The sequence below is a fragment of the Cydia pomonella genome, chromosome 12, assembly GCF_033807575.1.
Source record: "Cydia pomonella isolate Wapato2018A chromosome 12, ilCydPomo1, whole genome shotgun sequence".
Lineage (NCBI taxonomy): Eukaryota > Metazoa > Arthropoda > Insecta > Lepidoptera > Tortricidae > Cydia > Cydia pomonella.
In genome coordinates, this window is record NC_084714.1 from 5,202,157 (window position 1) to 5,221,575 (window position 19,419).

General features: G+C 35.6%; 2 protein-coding genes across 3 annotated transcripts; both read right to left on the reverse strand.

The window, feature by feature from the left end:
• Nucleotides 1-904: 904 nt before the first annotated feature.
• LOC133523330 (lipase member H-B-like) lies at nucleotides 905-6,794 on the reverse strand. The gene is made up of 3 exons (XM_061858845.1): nucleotides 6,516-6,794; nucleotides 2,993-3,281; nucleotides 905-1,644 (listed from the first exon to the last, which is right to left on the reverse strand). The coding sequence occupies exons 1-3, from the start codon at nucleotides 6,616-6,618 to the stop codon at nucleotides 966-968; spliced, it is 1,071 nt and encodes a 356-aa protein (XP_061714829.1). The 5' UTR covers nucleotides 6,619-6,794; the 3' UTR covers nucleotides 905-965.
• Nucleotides 6,795-11,330: 4,536 nt separating this feature from the next.
• Nucleotides 11,331-13,654, reverse strand: LOC133523317 (phospholipase A1 member A-like). Of its 2 annotated transcripts, XM_061858826.1 has the most exons (4): nucleotides 13,550-13,654; nucleotides 12,942-13,078; nucleotides 12,472-12,766; nucleotides 11,331-12,103 (listed from the first exon to the last, which is right to left on the reverse strand). In XM_061858826.1, exons 1-4 carry the CDS (start codon nucleotides 13,597-13,599, stop codon nucleotides 11,482-11,484), a joined length of 1,104 nt encoding a protein of 367 aa, XP_061714810.1. In that variant the 5' UTR covers nucleotides 13,600-13,654; the 3' UTR covers nucleotides 11,331-11,481. The 2 variants fall into 2 exon arrangements, with proteins under 2 accessions (XP_061714810.1, XP_061714809.1); XM_061858825.1 differs by having other exon boundaries at nucleotides 12,942-13,654.
• Nucleotides 13,655-19,419: the final 5,765 nt, after the last annotated feature.

Sequence of the window (19,419 nt, forward strand, 5' to 3'; positions counted from 1 at the left end):
ATATAGGTCTGGAATGTTGCTAGAAGGTAAGAGCTCCGGAATACACTGATCAGTAAAAATCGACCATTATGTCTCAGTGTCGCTAGATGACTCGAAATTACAAAAGGAAATCATTCAGTTTGGACGATAAAAGATATTTTCCTTTTAGCAAAACTGATATACTTGGAAAGGGTTGATACTATACTGGCAATAATTCTACAATACCAGGCAATATCAAACACAAATACTATGGACAAGTTTGAGCAGACATACATTACAATTCTTGGACTCCAATAACATACCATTTGTATTTGAGAAAATCCGAAATCCCACAAACCTTCCACGATGTCGGCTGATTGATAGTTTTTTGGCTGTTTGAATAGTTGAGTGTATAAAAATAATTGGAGAGCTGAAAATTGTGCCCAGCTAATAAAAATGACTAAGACTTGTGTTCCGAAAATACTATACATATAAATAGTGTATGTAAATAATAAATAGTGATACACAGCTATTTTCTAATTACTAAACCAACAATTCGTTATGTTGTTAAAGTTCAACATATGTATTGTATTATGGAATTAGGCTAAAGTTACAAGATTTAAAGCACATACTTATATGAAAGTGTGTAAATACAGTTTTATTAGTCATAATAGTGATACACAGCTATTTTCTAATTACCTACTAAACCAACAATTCGTTATGTTGTTAAAGTTCAACATATGTATTGTATTATGGAATTAGGCTAAAGTTACAAGATTTAAAGCACATACTTATATAAAAGTGTGTAAATACAGTTTTATTCGTCATAATAGTGATACACAGCTATTTTTAATTACTAAACCAACAATTCGTTATGTTGTCAAAGTTCAACATATGTATTGTATTATGGAATTAGGCTAAAGCTACAAGATTTAAAGCACATATATAAAAGTGTGTAAAAACAGTTTTATTGGTCATAATAGTGATACACAGCTATTTTCTAATTACTAAACCAACAATTCGTCGACCTCATTCAGATTGCTTAGTTGCTTTAGAATAATTTCACTGCTTCTATACACCCCTCCTTTACGTAAGTAATAAGGGTATTTATGAATTGTATTCAAGTAATATATACCCGGCTTACTTCTATCCGTATACAAATCCATCGTATTCGTCACTAGTGGCTTTCGATCGAAGCAGTTAAAGTCTCTCGCTTGCTGTATAGAATCACATTGCATGCCTACAAATTTCCCTGGATTCATTAGCGCTGTGAGCCAAATAATGTAGGATTTGACATGACTACAAAGAGTATCGCAGGGTAGCCACCACACATCCCCAGGTTGGAATTCTCCTCCGTTGACGTAGAACGTGACGTGACCGACAGGAGTTGCTATACCCATTTCGTCCATATTCGTGGCAATGCTAAGGACGAAGTCAGCGTCGGAAGGGTCGAGTCTTTGATCTGGTCCGAGATGTCTAAAGCAGCGCCCAGCAGGGTCCAAAGCGGTCAGTGAGGATATGTTCCGGCCAGTTATTTCGCGGTAGTTCTTGGCTATGAAGCTGATAGCCTGCCCGCCTAGACTTAGGCCGACGAGTTCTAGTTTCTTCGGGTCCAATCCGAGCGTGGTTAGGTTTGACAGCATCTCGGCGACATGCTTGCCAACTGGACGCATTAGCCGAGCCGCACTGAAAAATAAAAGCAACGAAGTGCCTTTTAAAACATTATTTGACATTAGAATAGTCGATTATGCCACAAGAGAGCAAAATGACATATTGACGGCCAGGGCGTACATTAAATCCTAAAGGAAGTGATACTGAGCATAATGAGGGATTCAAGATCCATTTGACACATAATGATTTTCTCATCATCTATGAGGAAGTAGTTATGTTTAAAAATATTATTATAGGCGAAAAAATCGTATGCAAAAAAATTTAATGGTATCCTAGAATTACTTTGATCCCTCCTAGCAGGGAAAAAAAATCCCTTTTCTGAATAGGTTATGTGAAAACGTCTTTTTACTTCAATGAAATGACTTTTTTAGTACAAATTTACAAGCTGTCTTTTTTACATGCAAACTCTATTTCAAACTTTAGGATTATTATTCTACTATTTGTAGAATTTGTAAAATTGCATAAAAATTATGCATGCAGTTAAAAATTGAAAAAAAAAGCGGCCAAGTGCGAGTCGGACTCGCCCATGAAGGGTTCCGTACCATTTATGACGTATTAAAAAAACTACTTACTAGATCTGGTTCAAACCAATTTTCGTTGGAAGTTTGCATGGTAATGTATATCATATATTTTTTTTAGATTTTTCATTCCGTTATTTTAGAAGTTACAGGGGGGGGGGGGACACTTTTTTTCACTTTGGAAGTGTCTCTCGCGCAAACTATTCAGTTTAGAAAAAAATGATATTAGAAACCTAAATATCATTTTTGAAGACCTATCCTTAGATACCCCACACGTATGGGTTTGATGAAAAAAAATTTTTTTTTAAATTTTTATGACGTATTAGAAAAAAACTACTTACTAGATCTCGTTCGAACCAATTTTCGGTGGAAGTTTGCATAGCAATGTATATCATATATTTTTTTTAGATTTTTCATTCTGTTATTTTAGAAGTTACGGGGGGGGGGACACACTTTTTACCACTTTGGAAGTGTCTCTCGCGCAAACTATTCAGTTTAGAAAAAAATGATATTAGAAACCTCAATATCATTTTTAAAGACCTATCCATAGATACCCCACACGTATGGATTTGATGAAAAAAGATTTTTTGAGTTTCAGTTCTAAGTATGGGGAACCCCCAAAATTTATTGTTTTTTTTTTTATATTTGTGTAAACATCATAATGCGGTTCATAGAATACATCTACTTACCAAGTTTGAACAGTATAGCTTTTATAGTTTCGGAAAAAAGTGGCTGTGACAGAATCGGACAGACAGACGGACATGACGAATCTATAAGGGTTCCGTTTTTTGCCATTTGGCTACGGAACCCTAAAAAGTAAGTTGAAAAAAACCTGTAATACTCACACGGGTATTTCTCCCGAATCAAACGCCTCATAGTCCAATATGAGTACATTATAACCCAACTCCTTGTAAAGCTGGACCAAACTCCTCCGAATAGGTACCGTGGACAAATCCAAATACCCAGGGACGTAGAGAACAGTCTTCTTGTTGAAATCTATCTCAGGATGTCGGGCTATACGCTTGGCATGGTAGTAAGTGTAGGTTGTTAGGCTGGCCCTTGATCCAAATACTGATATTTTTAAGTTCCTCAAGCTATTTGGCGTGATTACTGCTGGTTTCGTTGAACCTGGACCTGTGGAATAAATAATATAAAAGATGAATGACAATCTTCCAGTATTTGACCAACCGGAGATGCCTTATCTGTAATTTTCGGTACAAAACAGTCTGCTGATTTTTGCGGGTGAGAGGCACGCCAAATGTATTTGTACGTACCTAATGTACAGTCGAGGAAATTGATTATTTAGCAGTTTGCGGTTCACTTTACATTGGACAGCTCTTAGTATAAAGTATGTACAACAAAATTTACTTGAACCGCAAATTGCTAAAGAATCAATTTCCTCGACCGTACAATTAGCCAAGTCAGAAAAACGTCAGTCCAAACAATAAGTATGACGTGAATTAGCAGAGGTTTTCGACAGAGGGGTAAGCTCTTAAAGGCGACTCCGGTTGGTTAAATGCTCTAAAATGACAATTATTGTGTAGATGTTATAGAAAGTTCCATTTAGAAGGTTCACTTGCATGCAATATTCGATACATTGCTATAATACAGTGTACAAATTCTTGAGCCATTTTTTTTCATCATTTGAGCGATATATCACTTTTTAGGGTTCCGTACCCAAAGGGTCAAACGGGACCCTATTACTGAGACTTCGCTGTCCGTCCGTCCGTCCGTCCGTCCGTCTGTCACCAGGCTGTATCTCATGAACCGTGATAGCTAGACAATTGAAATTTTCACAGATGATGTATTTCTGTTGCCGCTATAACAACAAATACTAAAAACAGAAAAAAAATTATTTAATGGGGGCTCCCATACAACAAGCATGCAAATAGATCTCAAATGTGAAATTGGCCCTTAATAATCTTATAAGTTTAATATTTTACAATTGATTAATGATAAAACATATTTTTTGAAAAGCAATTCCCATGGACAAAAAAATCCTGTACCCGGATCGAATTTTCAAACTGAAATAAATTCAAAAATTTCATGATTATGTGTATCCTGAAAGTAATATTGGCTGTCTTTTATTTTTCTACAAATTATCACATTACTTTTTATATTCAATCAATATTTCAAATACCATGGAAATTAGATAAAAATGCTGGTTTAGTGAAATTGACACAGAGGTCTGATTATATATTTCCTGTAAAATATATAGTAATAGTAATATTATGTAAAATTTCATAATTTTTATTCGGTAAACTTCGGATGTACGGGGGGGGGGATTGGTTTTCGAGATATTTAGCAATGTGACAGACTGACGGACGGACGAACAGAGTCGCACCATAGGGTTCCTTTTGTACCTTTTGGTACGGAACCCTAAAAATTTGAAAAAATAAAGACTCTTAAATACTTAAAAAAACTGGCTAAATGCGCGTCAGACTCGCACAGGAAGGGTTCCGTACCATTATCTATAAAAACGGTCACCCATCCAAGTACTGACCCCGCCCGACGTTGCTTAACTTCGGTGATTGGATGAGAAACACGAGATTGGAAAGAAATATTTATTATATTCTGTTTTTAGTATTTGTTGTTATAGCGGCAACAGAAATACATAATCTGTAGAAATTTCAACTGGCTAACTATCACGGTTCATGAGATACAGCCTGGTGACAGACGGACAGACGGATGGACGGACAGCGGAGTCTCAGTAATAGGGTCCCGTTTGACCCTTTGGATACGGAACCCTAAAAAAAACATCTTGGATCAAAAGATCACCAAGCTGTGCAACAAGGGTCAACACTAATTATATGGTAAAGTGGTCGCTGGTGTTACAATATATAGATCGTGTCATTCACGAAGACGCGTGCCTTGACTCTAAATGCCATGTTATTAAAGGTTAGATTTGACAAATCTGCGCGTCATAGTGGATGACACGAACTATAATCTGCACCTATAGGTACTCTGTTTTTAAGACGAAATTAGACGAACGCCCGATAACCGCCTTTCCATACAAACGTAGTTCCCATTTTCTTCTCTAGATATTCACATAATTGAAAATATTTTGACATGGTTAGATGTATAACAATCTGCCACCCATCGTTTTATTTTTTCGAATTTTTAATTATTATAACATTTAATAGGAGCGTTTAAAAATATATGTATGGTATTTTTATTGCGCTCCTAACTCTTATAATAGTAATCAAAAATCTCTAATGAATGGAGAAGCGGTTGTCGCCTTTCCTCTAAAGCATTATAAAAGACCACAGAAGTAGACATAAGTATATATATATATATATATATATATTATATATTTTATGCGGTGTATGGAATTATGGTATATTATTATTATGGTATATTAATATATTATAATGAATGACTCGCTACTCACAACACCTCTTTGAACTAATAATATTTGTCAGAAATAATATTGCTCAATTTTCTCGTGTGGATTGTCCGGGAAAACAACTGCGTAACACAGGTCGTCTCAGAACAGTTCCTCGTCGCTTGGTGCTTTCAAAAAGGAACCCACGAATAATCGGACCTACTTATTTCGAGCACCTACCTGCCGAGATAAGAAACGAGCAATGCGACGAAATATTCAGACGTAAATTGAGAAACCTTTTGTTGGAAAACCCTCTGTACTCAGTAAATGAGTTCATGGAATTGACATTTTGATTCAGAAATTGTGTTTATTCTTATTGTTTTTATTTATTGACATTGTTTTCTTTATCATACAGATGATCCTTATTGGGAGATATTATTTCATTGTTTTTATATTATTGTGTGTTGACGATTCTTATTGGGAGATATTATTTGTGTTCTTTTATTAATTTATCGTTTTTATTTTTATTGTTCTCGTATTTTTCGTAAGTTTTGACATTGTACATTTATATTTTGGATTTTTGTAAGTATTTACCTACTTACTGTTTCTCTTATTTATTCTAATTGTATTGACAATCCTTATTGGAGCTATAATTTTATTTCATTAGTATTGTTATTATTTTCATTTTTATTATTTTATTTTGACGATCATGATAGAAATTCCGCCCTCAAAAAAATAGGCTATTTGCCTCATTGTTGGCGTTTCACAATCTTTAAATAAGCTTAACTGATAAATAAATACCATTAAAACTTAAGATTGTTTTATCTTGCAGTTAATTAGCTAACCAATACTTGGACATTGTGAAACAGGCCCTAAGTATTCTTAAGTTTACCTCGGTACCTAAATTAAAGTTCATTAATTTTCGGGACTTTGGTTAAAAGGGTATACCCGGGTAAAATTAAGTTAACTTACCTAATCTTCTAGTATTAGATACCCGGAACATATACACTGTGTAAAATCCTTAATTAATGTAAAAAACTTACAATCAGGCAAAATTCCTCTATGGTACCCTTGTCCAATCCGTGAATATTCGACGGATTCTGCCAAAGCAAAAAACGACACAGCAAAACATATCACTTTCAACATCTTCCTTAAAATACAACTGGTACCAAAAATATTTTGCGTATATAAATCTCTAATTATTTTCGAAGGTTTTTTTTAAATAGTTCTTTAATCGATTGTCTTTTATTTTAGTGTCGTTTGACTGTTACCATGAGTAAACACGATATGACGGAAGTCAAGAATTGTGTAACAAACTTTATGCCTTTATAGTATATTGTGTGGTTTTTGTTTTGCTTCTAACCGTATCGTGTCATTCATGACGATGTCTGCCTTGAATCGTATTGTGGTGTTATTAAAGGTTAAATTTGACAAATTTCCGTGGATGACACGAACTATAATAGGTTAAAATGTTAATTATTTATGAATATAATTTCAATGTCGCTATGTGGTACTTTTTTCTCGTATGGCTTTATGTGTTACTTTACTTCAAAGATTTACAGTTTTTTAGGGTTCCGTACCCAAAGGGTTAAACGAGACCCTATTACTGAGACTCCGCTGTCCGTCCGTCTGTCACCAGGCTGTATTGTTAGTTAGAACACTGAAATTTTCACAGATGATGTATTTCTGTTGCCGCTATAACAACAAAACTAAATCGGAACATAATTATTAAAGGGGCCTCCCATACAACAAACATTTTTTTTGCCGTTTTTATGATAATGGTACGGAATCCTTCGTGCGCGAGTCCGACTCGCAGTTGGCCGGTTTTTAGGGTTCCGTAGCCAAATGGCAAAAAACGGAACCCTTATAGATTTTATTGAGTACTGTATCGCTTCATTGCTTAAGGTGGTAAAATCCTCCACTTGCCCATGGTATTTGGTTAGAGGACAGTCAAATACCCTGTGGTGTACAGTCTGCTCGGGTGCTCCACACCGACATACTGGTGATTCGTACCAGCTCCATTTGTGCCATAAATAGGCACAGTTCCCAACTCCCGTGCTTATCCGATTCAGCAAGCACGTTGGGCTCCTCAAAGCCAGCAGATCGAGTCTTGGTATTAGGCTTGGAGACATCGCCAGGGAGAAATCTTGATCCCCATTCGGATTCCCAGGAGTCCCGCAGGTTAGACATTGGTGCTGGATCATGGAATCTCAGCGCTGGAGGATAGCGAGACTTTAAGTTTTGCATTTTTAGGGTTCCGTAGTCAACTAGGAACCCTTATAGTTTCGCCATGTCTGTTTGTCCGAGGCTTTGCTCCGTGGTCGTTAGTGCTAGAAAGCTGAAATTTGGCATGGATATATAAATCAATAAAGCCGACAAAGTCGTACAATAAAATCTAAAAATTTAAATTTTTTTAGGGTACCTCCCCTACACGTAAATTGGGGGTGATTTTTTTTTTTTGCTTCAACCCTACAGTGTGGGGTATCGTTGGAAAGGTCTTTCAAAACTAATAGGGGTCTCCAACAAACATTTTTTGATAAAGTGAATATATTCGGAGATAATCGCTCCGAAAGAAAAAAAGAATGTGTCCCCCCCCCTCTAACTTTTGAACCATAGGTCCAAAAAATATGAAAAAAATCGTGAAAGTAGAGCTTAAGAAATACATTATATGAAAACTATAGCGGACATGATCAGTTTAACTGTTATCGCAAAAAGTTTCCCCTTCATAGTAAAAAGACTTACTTTAATTATATATATAATCAGTACTGATTATGCAAATTTGCTTATTTGTTTAACTCGGGTGAAAGGTACCGTTTCATCCCTTGGTTAACAATTTACTATACTTTAAGCTCCAGTTTAGCTTATTGTGACGGAAGAGTAACTACGGAACCCTACACTGAACGTGGGCTGACATGCTCTTGGCCGGTTTTTAAAATCGTGAAGGTCTTCATGACAAAGATGATGTAAGTTTTGTGATGCCCGGATCTTTTGTATTTCAAGGCCAAGGCATCTTTCTCGCATATGGGGAGGTAGTATATGGGATAGGACAGGTAGCCAATAGATCGGTGTGGGCTTGAGGCATCCAGAAATAAGGCGCATCGTGTGATGGAGTTGGACGTCATCCAGAGAAGTGTGAGCGCTGTTCAGCCAGACAGCAGAGCTGTATTCGCTATGTGGTAATACTTTTTGATCACTGCCAGTAGAGTATATGAATGTTTATGTACTTTAAGATGAAAGCGAATGATGAGGGAAAAGGGGATATAGCTATGACTAAAATCCATAAAATTCTGTAAAAATATTTTCCATAATGTCAATATCCAGGGAGGAAAATGAGGACTACGTTTGTATGGAGAATCGATCGTCCTCTTTCCTTCTCTCTCTTAATAATGATCTATTGCAAAAAATAGTTTTCTAGTATGCTGTATACTTGTTTGCTTGTGTTTTAATATAAAACTACTTGTTGTGGATCTAACAACAGGTTGATAACTATAGTTCGTGTCATCCACGATGACGCGCAGTTTTGTCAAATCTAACCTTTAAAAACATGACATACGAGTCAAGGCGCGCGTCTCCGAGAATGACACGTTCGACTGCTTCTGTGTACCAAATCTAACAGGTACTAAAAATAATCATACTGTAGGTTCATAGTTCAGCTATTTATAAAATTATAACCCGAGAAACGCTTAGGTATCGTAGACAATACACGTGAAGATTCTGACGTAAACGAGTTCAGGGTTGCTTTGAGGCAGAAAACTTGTTAATATATCAAACGTCAAATTGCGAGTTAAGTTCACGTTTTAACAGTTGAACGGTTGAGGACAGGGTTCCGCTTCCGTGTTATCAATGTTACTCGACACGTCATATAAGAGGTACAGTCGTCAGATATATCGGAGCGGCTAAGGTGCTCACAAATATCTGAACACGCCTCTATTATCAAGGCGGTTAGAGGGCGTGCTCAGATATTTTTGAGCACCTCGGTCGCTCCGATGTCGACTGTACTTACATTTTTCGGAAATCGTTTGAGTATTCTGTGCGCACGTCATGTTTCATCTCAATGTGTGTGTAAATTAATTAGGGCAGTCAGTTGAATAGATTGTTAAGTGCCCTTCAACACTCATTCCTGTCGCGGTGTCTCACTGCGTTCGAGCGCCAATAGTCCGAGGCTGAAATTATGCCTTCCACCAGAGTTAAACACTACTTTTCATTTCTAATACGAGGAAAATAAAAACCATGTGCTTTTTATTACTTGCTATTTTTACAGGTAGTTATTTTTGAGGGTACTTTCAATTAAAAATTTAGATAAAAGTATCGTTATTCAAGGGATGGAGAGTAAATCAGAATGGAAATTCTACAACAAATCCATTTAAAACCTAATTTTAATTAGTTATCAATATAAGGGAAAGACACTATGATGAGTATTGACATCACTTTATTAACGAAATGACATTACTAGGGATAGTGTACCTAGTAATTGGAATGAAGTAATGACGGTAAGTAATGAAGTTCGTCTAAATATCTCGCTTCAGTATTGGAGACATTGCAGTTATTTCAATGTAATTATTGCAATGATGGAATTATGTATAACAGAAATAATTATGGAAGGTAATGAAGTTATTAAACTAGTTTGATATTTTTTAAATATTGACATGTGTACATTGAAGGTTTATGTTACTCAATAAGGTCTTTGTAATTAATATGGGCCTTGTTTCCTGATCCAACTTTTTAATATAGTAGCTAAACAAATAAGAGGATAACATTTATAGGATCGCTATTTTGGCACTTCTTATCGTTTTAAAAGAAACATTATGAAATTTTTGCGCTTAACATAATCGAACTTGCGTGTGTCCTAACAAGTCAAATAACCTCACAGCCATTTATTTCAAAACATCAAAATACTTTGCTGTATAATACTCGTATAATGTATTTTGAGTCCAGTCACATCCCTCGAAATTCATTTTCAGCCGTCACTGCCCAAATAAAAAAAACTTAAAAAGGCAGACTGCCCCTGCCTTTATTAAATTCGATTCATCCAGTATTATGCAAAATAATTCTGCTACTTGTTCCACAGAGACGTCCCGGCCGTGAGTTTGGGTTTTAGTTTAGTTTAATTTAAGCCTTTTTTACGTTAGGGAAATATCTTCTCATTTCTCATGGTTCTGGAGGGTCGTTGTTCTAAAAAGTGTACAAAAAAGACCTACTTAAAAGATTTCAAAGTATTATGTTTTTTTTCTTTTCTTAAAGTAAGCAATTAAAATTTTGGTTTTAAATTTCATTTGTTTGTACAATATCAATTCTGATAATTAACTCCTCATTCCAAAAATAACGATATTTTTACCTAAATTGTTAATCTAAAGTACCCTCACGAAATACTACTGAAGTTTATACTTAGCCGTTTTTTTAAATGCACGTGTATTTTACTTGCCTCGTATTTGAAATGAAAAGTAGAGCGTGTAACTGGGTGAAAGGCACCATTTCAGTCTTGCATTATTGGCGATCTCACTGCGTTCGAGCACGATACTACCTCGACAGGATTGGGTGCTTTTCATCCCTTGGTTCTTGGTCTCGAGGGGACCAAGACGGGCACGACGGACAAAAGGACGAGGATGCCTACTACCGTCTAAAAACCCAACGAGTGCCACCTCCGCCTATAACGGGGCGGCGCAGGATCGTGGTGAGCATTCAACAGGTACTTATTTGTAAAATCATTTCTAAGCGTCGGCAACCCTAGCGTTAAGCATAAGAACTGTCAGACTTTTAAGCGAGTAGGATAATGAGTTTGGCATTTTAAGGCCTCCTTCGCAAACGCAGTCGCGGGTCGAGGCTAGTGTACGCAATAAACAGAATTAAAACAAAAAATATAATTTTACAATCTTTATTGACATGTCATTGCATTTTTTCTCTTGTATGGTGGGCGGGAAAAGAGTATACCTGTGTTATAACATGAAACTTCTCTGTCTGTATCATTCAAAGCCTCTGTTGTTACTATATGACGATTTACGTTATCGCGTTTTAAGCTTTCTTCAAGCCTCGCCTTCCCAAAGCATAAGGCCACCTGTTAGTCGTACGCAGATAATAAATCCCTGGTTTGCTCTTGTCAGTAAGCAGGCCCATTGTGTTCGTCACCATTGGCTGCAAATCGTAACAGTCCCCATCTCTAGCTTGCTGAACGTTATCACAACGCACAGCTATAAAAGCACTGGGATATACCACAGCTGCCCACCAGACGAAATATGCCCTTACATGACTACACAAGGCATCACAGGGTAGCCAAGCGATATCCCCTTCTTGAAATGCTCCTCCATTAACATAGAAAGTTACATGAGCGTAAGGAACAGATATACTTGATATGTCCATGGTTGTAAGAACGCTCACAACGAAATCTGCGTCAGATTTATCCAATCTTTCATCAGGCCTAAGATGTCTAAAGCATGGTCCAGCTCCGTCCAATGCAGTGAGCAAAGATATATTTTGGCCGGTCATCTGCCGGTAGTTCTTGGCTATGAAGCCCATAGTTTGCGCGCCGAGACTCATGCCTGTGATTTCGAGTTTTTTAGGGTCAAGACCGAGGCGTGTCAACTTCACCAGCATTTCCGCTGCATGCTTACTAACAGCTCGTATGATGCGTGCGGCCCTGGAACAAAAATGTGTGGTTTATCTGAATAAAATGTTTTTTTTTAAGAACCTATAATATTCCACTGCTGGACAGAAACCTTCCTTATTATTTCACGTATCCATCTCCCACTAAAGTCTTCCACCAACTGTTAATGGCGTCAAGCTTGTCCCTTTATTTCCTACGGGGTCTACCGATAGGTACATTTGTTGCACCCAATGGGTGGCCGTCTTAGTGCTCAAATTGTACACGACATCTGTCAGTACCATTTAAACTTTGCAACAATATCAGCTACGTCAGATGGTTATTATTTTGGAGAGCAGTGGGATATTCTTTTAATAGTCCTTTAGTCCGGATACTATATGTATAAAAAATATTTATATACTTACTGAGGATAATAAGTTGTCGTGAATTGAAACGTATCAAGAGAAAGTGCGTTGTATCCCCTAGCTTTGTAATCATAGCCCAGATTCCGACCGGAGTTCAACGAATTCGTGGAGAAGTATCCACCTACGTACATCCAAGTCTTCTTTCTAAAGTCTATGTCAGGACTCTTCGCTAACTGGTTCATGCCATAGTAGTTGTAATGTCCCGTGTATCCTGTATGGCCTTCGCCTAATACTGATATGAAAAGCTTTTTTAGAGTCTGTGGCTTGATGATGACTGGTTTTGATGACCCTGGACCTTAAAAAAAACATGGTTAAAGGTAAAGGTGTCTAGTCTGCACTGCCATAATACTTCAAGATTTAGGTACAGGTGGCAAGCCAACGTACGTTCAATTTCCAGATCTACTTTTTCCTAAATAAAAGAGAAAAGCTTTCATGTTATAAAAAACGATTTCATTTTAAATAAAACTTACATTCTGAATATAATCCTGTAGGATACCCTTCGTCAAATCTCGAATATTCTACCCCAGACACTGAAGTAAATAAAATCACCGTAGCATATACGTTTACTATTTTTGCATTAATCATTTCTGGCCTGTGTAGTGATTTTCTATTGACCCAATAATAATATTCTACGTTTAGCGACGTTTCCACCAGAGATGTGCGAGGATGCGTAGCGAACTTCATGCTGAGTGACGGTTCTTAACAAACGCATCCCTCGATACGCATCTTCGAACATATCTGGTGGAATCGCAACGAGGTTTTAAGTTTAGTACATTACTATAGAAGCCGGGAAACGAAGGGTTGCTTTACATATCGTTTTCACTCATGTACATGTGTGTGGCACCGAATACGTAGTATTTTCGGACCTAGAAATAAGTCATGTCAACATATCATTGCAAGGTTGAGAAAAGGAATAACTAGTTATAAAAATCTCGGCGAGTAACGGGGTTGCCGGCCGCGTATCCCTATCTGGCCTCGCTACGCTCGGCCGTCTTTATCTACTTAGCCTGCAAACCTTTGTTTCCCGGCCTCTATAGTAATGTACTATTATTGTGTACATATTATACCAATAACCTACGTCATCTTGACAAGGGCGCTGTGTCTCGGTACGACTTTAGTAACCTTCATAATACACGGTGTTTTTTTTAATCCGTTAACTTCGGGATAACATTTTTAAAAAAATACTTTTTTATTTTTTCAATAAAAAGTTATAAATAGCGTTGGTGTAATTCAGACATTATATATAAATCCATCAAACAATGGAAAACTGACAGATCAATAACATTTCGAATATCGATCTTCCGAGATAGTACTTGCGTTTAGTAGCAAATATATTAAGTCTAAGGCAAGTGGCCTAGGGGCCTTATCAGAAAAAAATCATTGATTATCTCCAAAATGGAGTTAGTCTTTGAGAAAGTTCCTTAGGAATGCACACTTGAAATTGACGGACTTTTAAAAAACACGATGTATAGATACAGAATGGTTCAAAAATACGTTGACAATTTTATTTTATTTTATACTTATACAACTTTTACTAAATCGCAATAAAAATTAAAGTTACCTTGATTAAACTAAAACAAACGAATTAGCTATCTTCAAAATATCCTCCTTTGAGTTCGACACACAAACCACTTTTCCAAATAATCGATAATATGCCGCAGCTCCACCAGTAGACAATTTTATTTTTTTGACTAGCCTAGGTAGGCAAAGGCCTCCCCTTTTTCTCGCCTATAGGGACCATGCGCGTTGAACGGTCTGCCATCTTGTGGCCTGAATCGGAATCATAAACATGTACATTTACACGTCACATGTTTTCTTGTGCATAGTAGGTTCTGCCTTCTTGTGGGCTACATCGGAACAATAAACATCACATTTACGCCTCGCGCCAAAAATCTGACGACCCCTACAGTTTTTGCACGCTCCCTATTCTTGCACATGCACACTCCCGCCACTAATTACAAAAAGTAACAAAGTCGTCCCGCCATCTCCGTTATGGACTTCATAATTCATAAGATAAAAATAAAAGATAAGATAAAATACTTTTATTCGTGTCAGACCACGCCTCTATTGTCAAGGCGTTAGAGTGCGTGTTCAGATATTTGTGAGCGCCTTGGCTGCTCCGATATATCTGATGGCGACTGTACTTAACATAATAATGTAGACGCTTTGAAATCAACACTCACCAAAAAGTGGACAAAAATAACGCTGAAGTCTTGAATTAGTTACAGCGTATATTTGATTGATAATTTAACAAAAGCTTGCGTTTGTTTATCAAACATAAATGAGGATATGTTGAGGGCAATTCGTGTTTTTTTTTAGTTTAAAAATTGAGGTTTCCTTTATAATGCCATCTTCAAATGTATGAATTATAAAGCCTAAATTTATATGTTTTTTATATAAAACTTTGAAATTCTTTGTCAAAGTATTTTTGACCAACCTGTATATAAGTAGCTACAACTTGACGTTCGACAAGAATTACTGAATTCATGATTGGAAACTCTGTTTATATAATAATTTGTTTTATATTTTATTTTTTTATCAAATTTTAAAATTAAATAAGTAAGTAAAATAATATCCTTTTTAATTTATTCAATACTACTGAAATGAGAAATAATTGGTTATATTTTCCTCGAATTTTTATTTAAAATATCAAATAAAATAACAGTAACTTTATCTCTAAATTGTTATTTTGATTAGGTACAAATTTATTAGTAGCTGACAGACTTCTTCTCCCGCCGCGTCCGTCTGTCTGTTTGTATATTCGCGATAAATTCAAAAACTACTGTACGGATTATCATGCAGTTTTCACTTATCAAAAGAGTGTAGTATACAAGTATTATACCTACATTATAACTCTAATGATTCTTGTGACAAAATAACGTAGGGTCAGTTGTCCTAGGATGAAACAAACGGACACAGTGAAACTTTGCAATATCTCGGAAACTAGGTGTTACCAGCTAGTGCCGGCTATCAAGCAAGGACGGGCTCAGGGACCCCCCGAGCCTCCCCAATACGCGAACACGCCTCGGGGAAAGAGCACGTTGCTGCGCGCGTTAATATAAATTCATGTGGCAAAAGTAAGTTATTTTATTTATTTTTCTCGATTTTTAACCAAGAAATAGAAACGAGTTTGGTGTTATTCAATTTTTTGTTGTGTTCTATGTGTATTAAAGTTTATTTGGAGCTAAATATTTTTAAATATCGTTCACTCTTTGGTGCAGTTTTGTTAAATTGTTTGAATAAACATCCCGTTGTCTCACAATGAAACATGTGTATGTAGTGTACAATGAAACAGGTCTCATGTTCCATTGTATACTATGTAGTTTTATTGTAGACCGAGTGAGAAATTGCAACAGGTTTCCATTTTTACAATAGTGTACAATGAATCATGTCTCGTGTTTCATTGTATATTATGTATTATGTAGAATTGTAGACCAAGTCATAAATTGCAATAGGTTACCATTTATACAAAATTATTTTAGATTGGTTTTTAAGTTCTTTTTATGAATATGTTCCGTTCAAAAATTGTTTGTGAAATTCGTTTTATGCCAATAATCTGGAAACCACCTCCTTACATTGCCTTGCAAAAGGCGGAGTAGTCAATGTTTTATAGAGTGGTTATTAAAAACCTATACCAGTAGAGGGCAGTAGAGCGTTGGCTGCCAACTAGGGATTAGAAACCGGTTAACCGAAAACCGGTTAACTAAAAATTTTGGGCTCGATTAATAACCGGTTTTGCAGATCCATAAACCGGTGAATAACCGAGATTTCATAATTTGTTTTTGACCATTCTACTTTTGTTTTTTTTTTCTACACTTTTATCTAAATGATTTTTTTGACAATGAAACGGCATTGTAACAGTCCAGGTGTTTTACTGAACACCAAGTTCCAGTACACAATGAAACAAAACCATTATTTTTTTAAATAATTAAAGAATGTATGCGAAATTTGTGGAAGTAAAATACCATGAAAGTTTATGATAATTTGTCTATCCTATGGTAACTTATAAGATACTTAACTTTAGCAACGACTGATATAGGATGGTTTATATGTTGAATGTTTCATTGATGGCAAGGTTAAAGGTCACATGTCTAACATTAAAACAGTCGTACACAATGAAACTTCACGATATTTATAATACACTATGTTGCCAGAAAGTGTATGATATCAAGCATGGAGATGCTCAAAACCCTCCCGGGCCCACCTAGTTGGCAATCATGCTCCGTGGACATAAAAGGCGTACCTTTCTTGCAGCATGCCGTACGCGCCGACCAGATTCTCGATTCACAATGGAACTTTAGTTGTGTACAATGATACAAGTCTTTCGCTCTTATATATTTCGGCAATCTTATAAGCGTTCCATATGTCGGAAACCTCTTAAATAACCAATTTCAGGGTACCACTATTTTCTCCTTTCCTTTCTCATTAATTGATTTAAAGCATATATGTATTAATGTCACGTATTTATAACACTGTTTCAATGTTTATTAACGATGTTTCAAGGTAGACTAAAATTATTACACTTGTTTCACTGTAAAAATTGTAGTGTTTCATTGAAAACATGCATACTTATGCATACACAACTACTTACACAATGAGCCAAAACTCATTTTTTTTAAAGGATTATAATACAGAAACTGTTAAAGATAAGTAGAAATCAAGAATGTCATACGATAGCCAACTAAATTTTTTATCTTCATACGAAATATCATACTCATAACTTTAAAAACAACAGAGATAGGAAGGTTTGAACTTTTGGTGTTTCATTGATCAACAACTTACCCTACGTCATTTTAGTTTTTGACGTGACATCGTAACGGAAATACTTTCTGTTTATTGAATAAAATGTATTGGTTGTACTTATAAGTTGTTATAATACTTATTTATGTGTTAATTTTTTCTCATTTTAAATAAATACATACTTATAAATAATTAATTTTCTGGTAAACTATTTTATGCAATGTACCTATTGCAAACGTTAAAATTATTTTAAAGAATATTGTTTATAGTTTAAAGTGTCTTTTTATTTAAATATAAAATAATAAGAAAAATATTTGACACCTATTATAGGTATCAAATACTTTAAGGTGCCCTTTACTATAGGTTGTTGACCTCCCGAAGACGCAACCGCAGGTTTAACATAAATAAATAAAATAAATAAGCCTTATTTGTTCCTTAATAAAATTTCAGAAACATTTCTGTGTACTAATAATGTCATAAGTTTTTAAAAGGGTACAAAAGGAACCCTTATTGTGTGACTCTGCCGTCCGTCCGTCTGTCTGTCTGTGACATCGCTAAATATCTCGAGAACCAATTAAGCTATCAATTTGAAAGAAATTTAGAATAGTTATGAACAACGCTAACCCAGACACATTGAAATTATTTTTTATTTTATTATTAATAACCACCTATGGGAAATGCCCAATATGAAGGGAGAGCAAAATTTCAAAGTCTAGTGACTAGGTCAAGAGGGGTTTTAGAAAGAGTTTAAATTGACCATTTCAAAACATTTTTTTTATAATTATATTTAATAAATTTAATAATCTTGATATTTTTTTTACTAACAAAAAACATCTCCGAATTTAGTTTGCAATTTAACCAACTTTACGTGTGTTTATTACACTTGAAATTTCTATGAGATTACATTAAAGACACCTTTTTCAAATAAGAGAACAATTTTTGAAATCGGTTTACATGATAGAGAATTATCGTCGAAAAACCAACATCGCGCAAATTAGTTAGACAATTTGCCGATAGATGACGATGTACACAATTATTATTAGTATAGGTACTTCTGATCATAAGTCTTTCGCCTTTGTACGTAGTTACATGAAATAATTCAACGTTTGTACGGAACCCTCGGTGCGCGAGTAAAACGAACTCGCGTTTGACCGGTCTTTATTATTGATAGCGTAGAGTTTAATGACAATATTAACCACGTATAGCCATTCTTAATTATAGTGTTTCGCTTAGAATCAGTGTAATAAATGTAATAATATTCGAAAATAATAAAGAATATTTCAAAAGGATAGTAAAAATTAATATTTCTATCTTACCTTTTAGCCCAGAGGGGATACTTGGCCTTACTTGGATTAGCCCGGGTTCCTCTCGTTGTTTTCTTTTCAAATGTGTCAATGCAACTTATGTGGGAGACCGTACCCGATGCAACTTACGCAGCCTACCGTACACATATCGCATCATCGGCAGCCAATCAGCGCCGATATCACGTCATCTACAGCCCCTGTGATTGGCCCAGGATGTTGCCACGGAGGAACCGAACCCCACTCCACGCATTCGCTATTCGCCTCAATAATAGACGCACGCATACGTGCCTTTTTAATACATAATTACTTTATTCTGTTTTTTTGTACCAAATGTACTAGTTGGTCATTAAAAAGTATCTAAAACGAAAGGCGTCGTTTACATTATTACTGCTGAACCCGCTCCAAGAGGCTACATGCTGAACCTTAGCCAGATCCACGCGCGACATAAAGTTTGTTTTAGATACCTACTTTTTAATGACCAACTAGTACAAAATGATATGTAGTATATATAAATTTTCTAGAAACCGATTTATACTAATTTGAAACCTTATGTTGTAGCGTTTATTTTTAACTAAAACTAAAACAAATATTAATTAAATTGGCACGAGAATCACGAGATGTAAAACAATATATATATTTACAATAACATTGAGCGTTTTACACATTTTCCGCAAACACTTTTATACCTACAAACCTTTTTATATTTTTTATGAAACTGATAAGACAGTAAGTAGTAATTTTTTTTATGTAGAAAAAATAATAGCAAAATTTAGTATTGAGTTTGACGACTGCAACAAATCTCATTAAACTACCAATTAAATTGTATTTATTTACAATATTTTAAAAATACAGAGAGAAAGTTACATTTATATACATATAATTAGTTTGTGAAAAAAGTTCATTA

What these genes read in the sequence shown, in the direction of transcription:
- LOC133523330 (XM_061858845.1), bottom strand. Translation starts at nt 6,618, where the DNA reads ATGTTGAAAGTGATATGTTTTGCTGTGTCGTTTTTTGCTTTGGCAGAA. An exon ending in TAGAGGAATTTTGCCTGATT is followed by an intron (nt 3,282 to 6,515) that starts GTAAGTTTTTTA and finishes TTTATTCCACAG; the next exon opens with GTCCAGGTTCAACGAAACCA. An exon ending in GATTCGGGAGAAATACCCGT is followed by an intron (nt 1,645 to 2,992) that starts GTGAGTATTACA and finishes TTTATTTTTCAG; the next exon opens with TGCGGCTCGGCTAATGCGTC.
- LOC133523317 (XM_061858825.1), bottom strand. Translation starts at nt 13,155, where the DNA reads ATGAAGTTCGCTACGCATCCTCGCACATCTCTGGTGGAAACGTCGCTA. An exon ending in TACAGGATTATATTCAGAAT is followed by an intron (nt 12,767 to 12,941) that starts GTAAGTTTTATT and finishes GTTTTTTTTAAG; the next exon opens with GTCCAGGGTCATCAAAACCA. An exon ending in ACGACAACTTATTATCCTCA is followed by an intron (nt 12,104 to 12,471) that starts GTAAGTATATAA and finishes TTTTTGTTCCAG; the next exon opens with GGCCGCACGCATCATACGAG.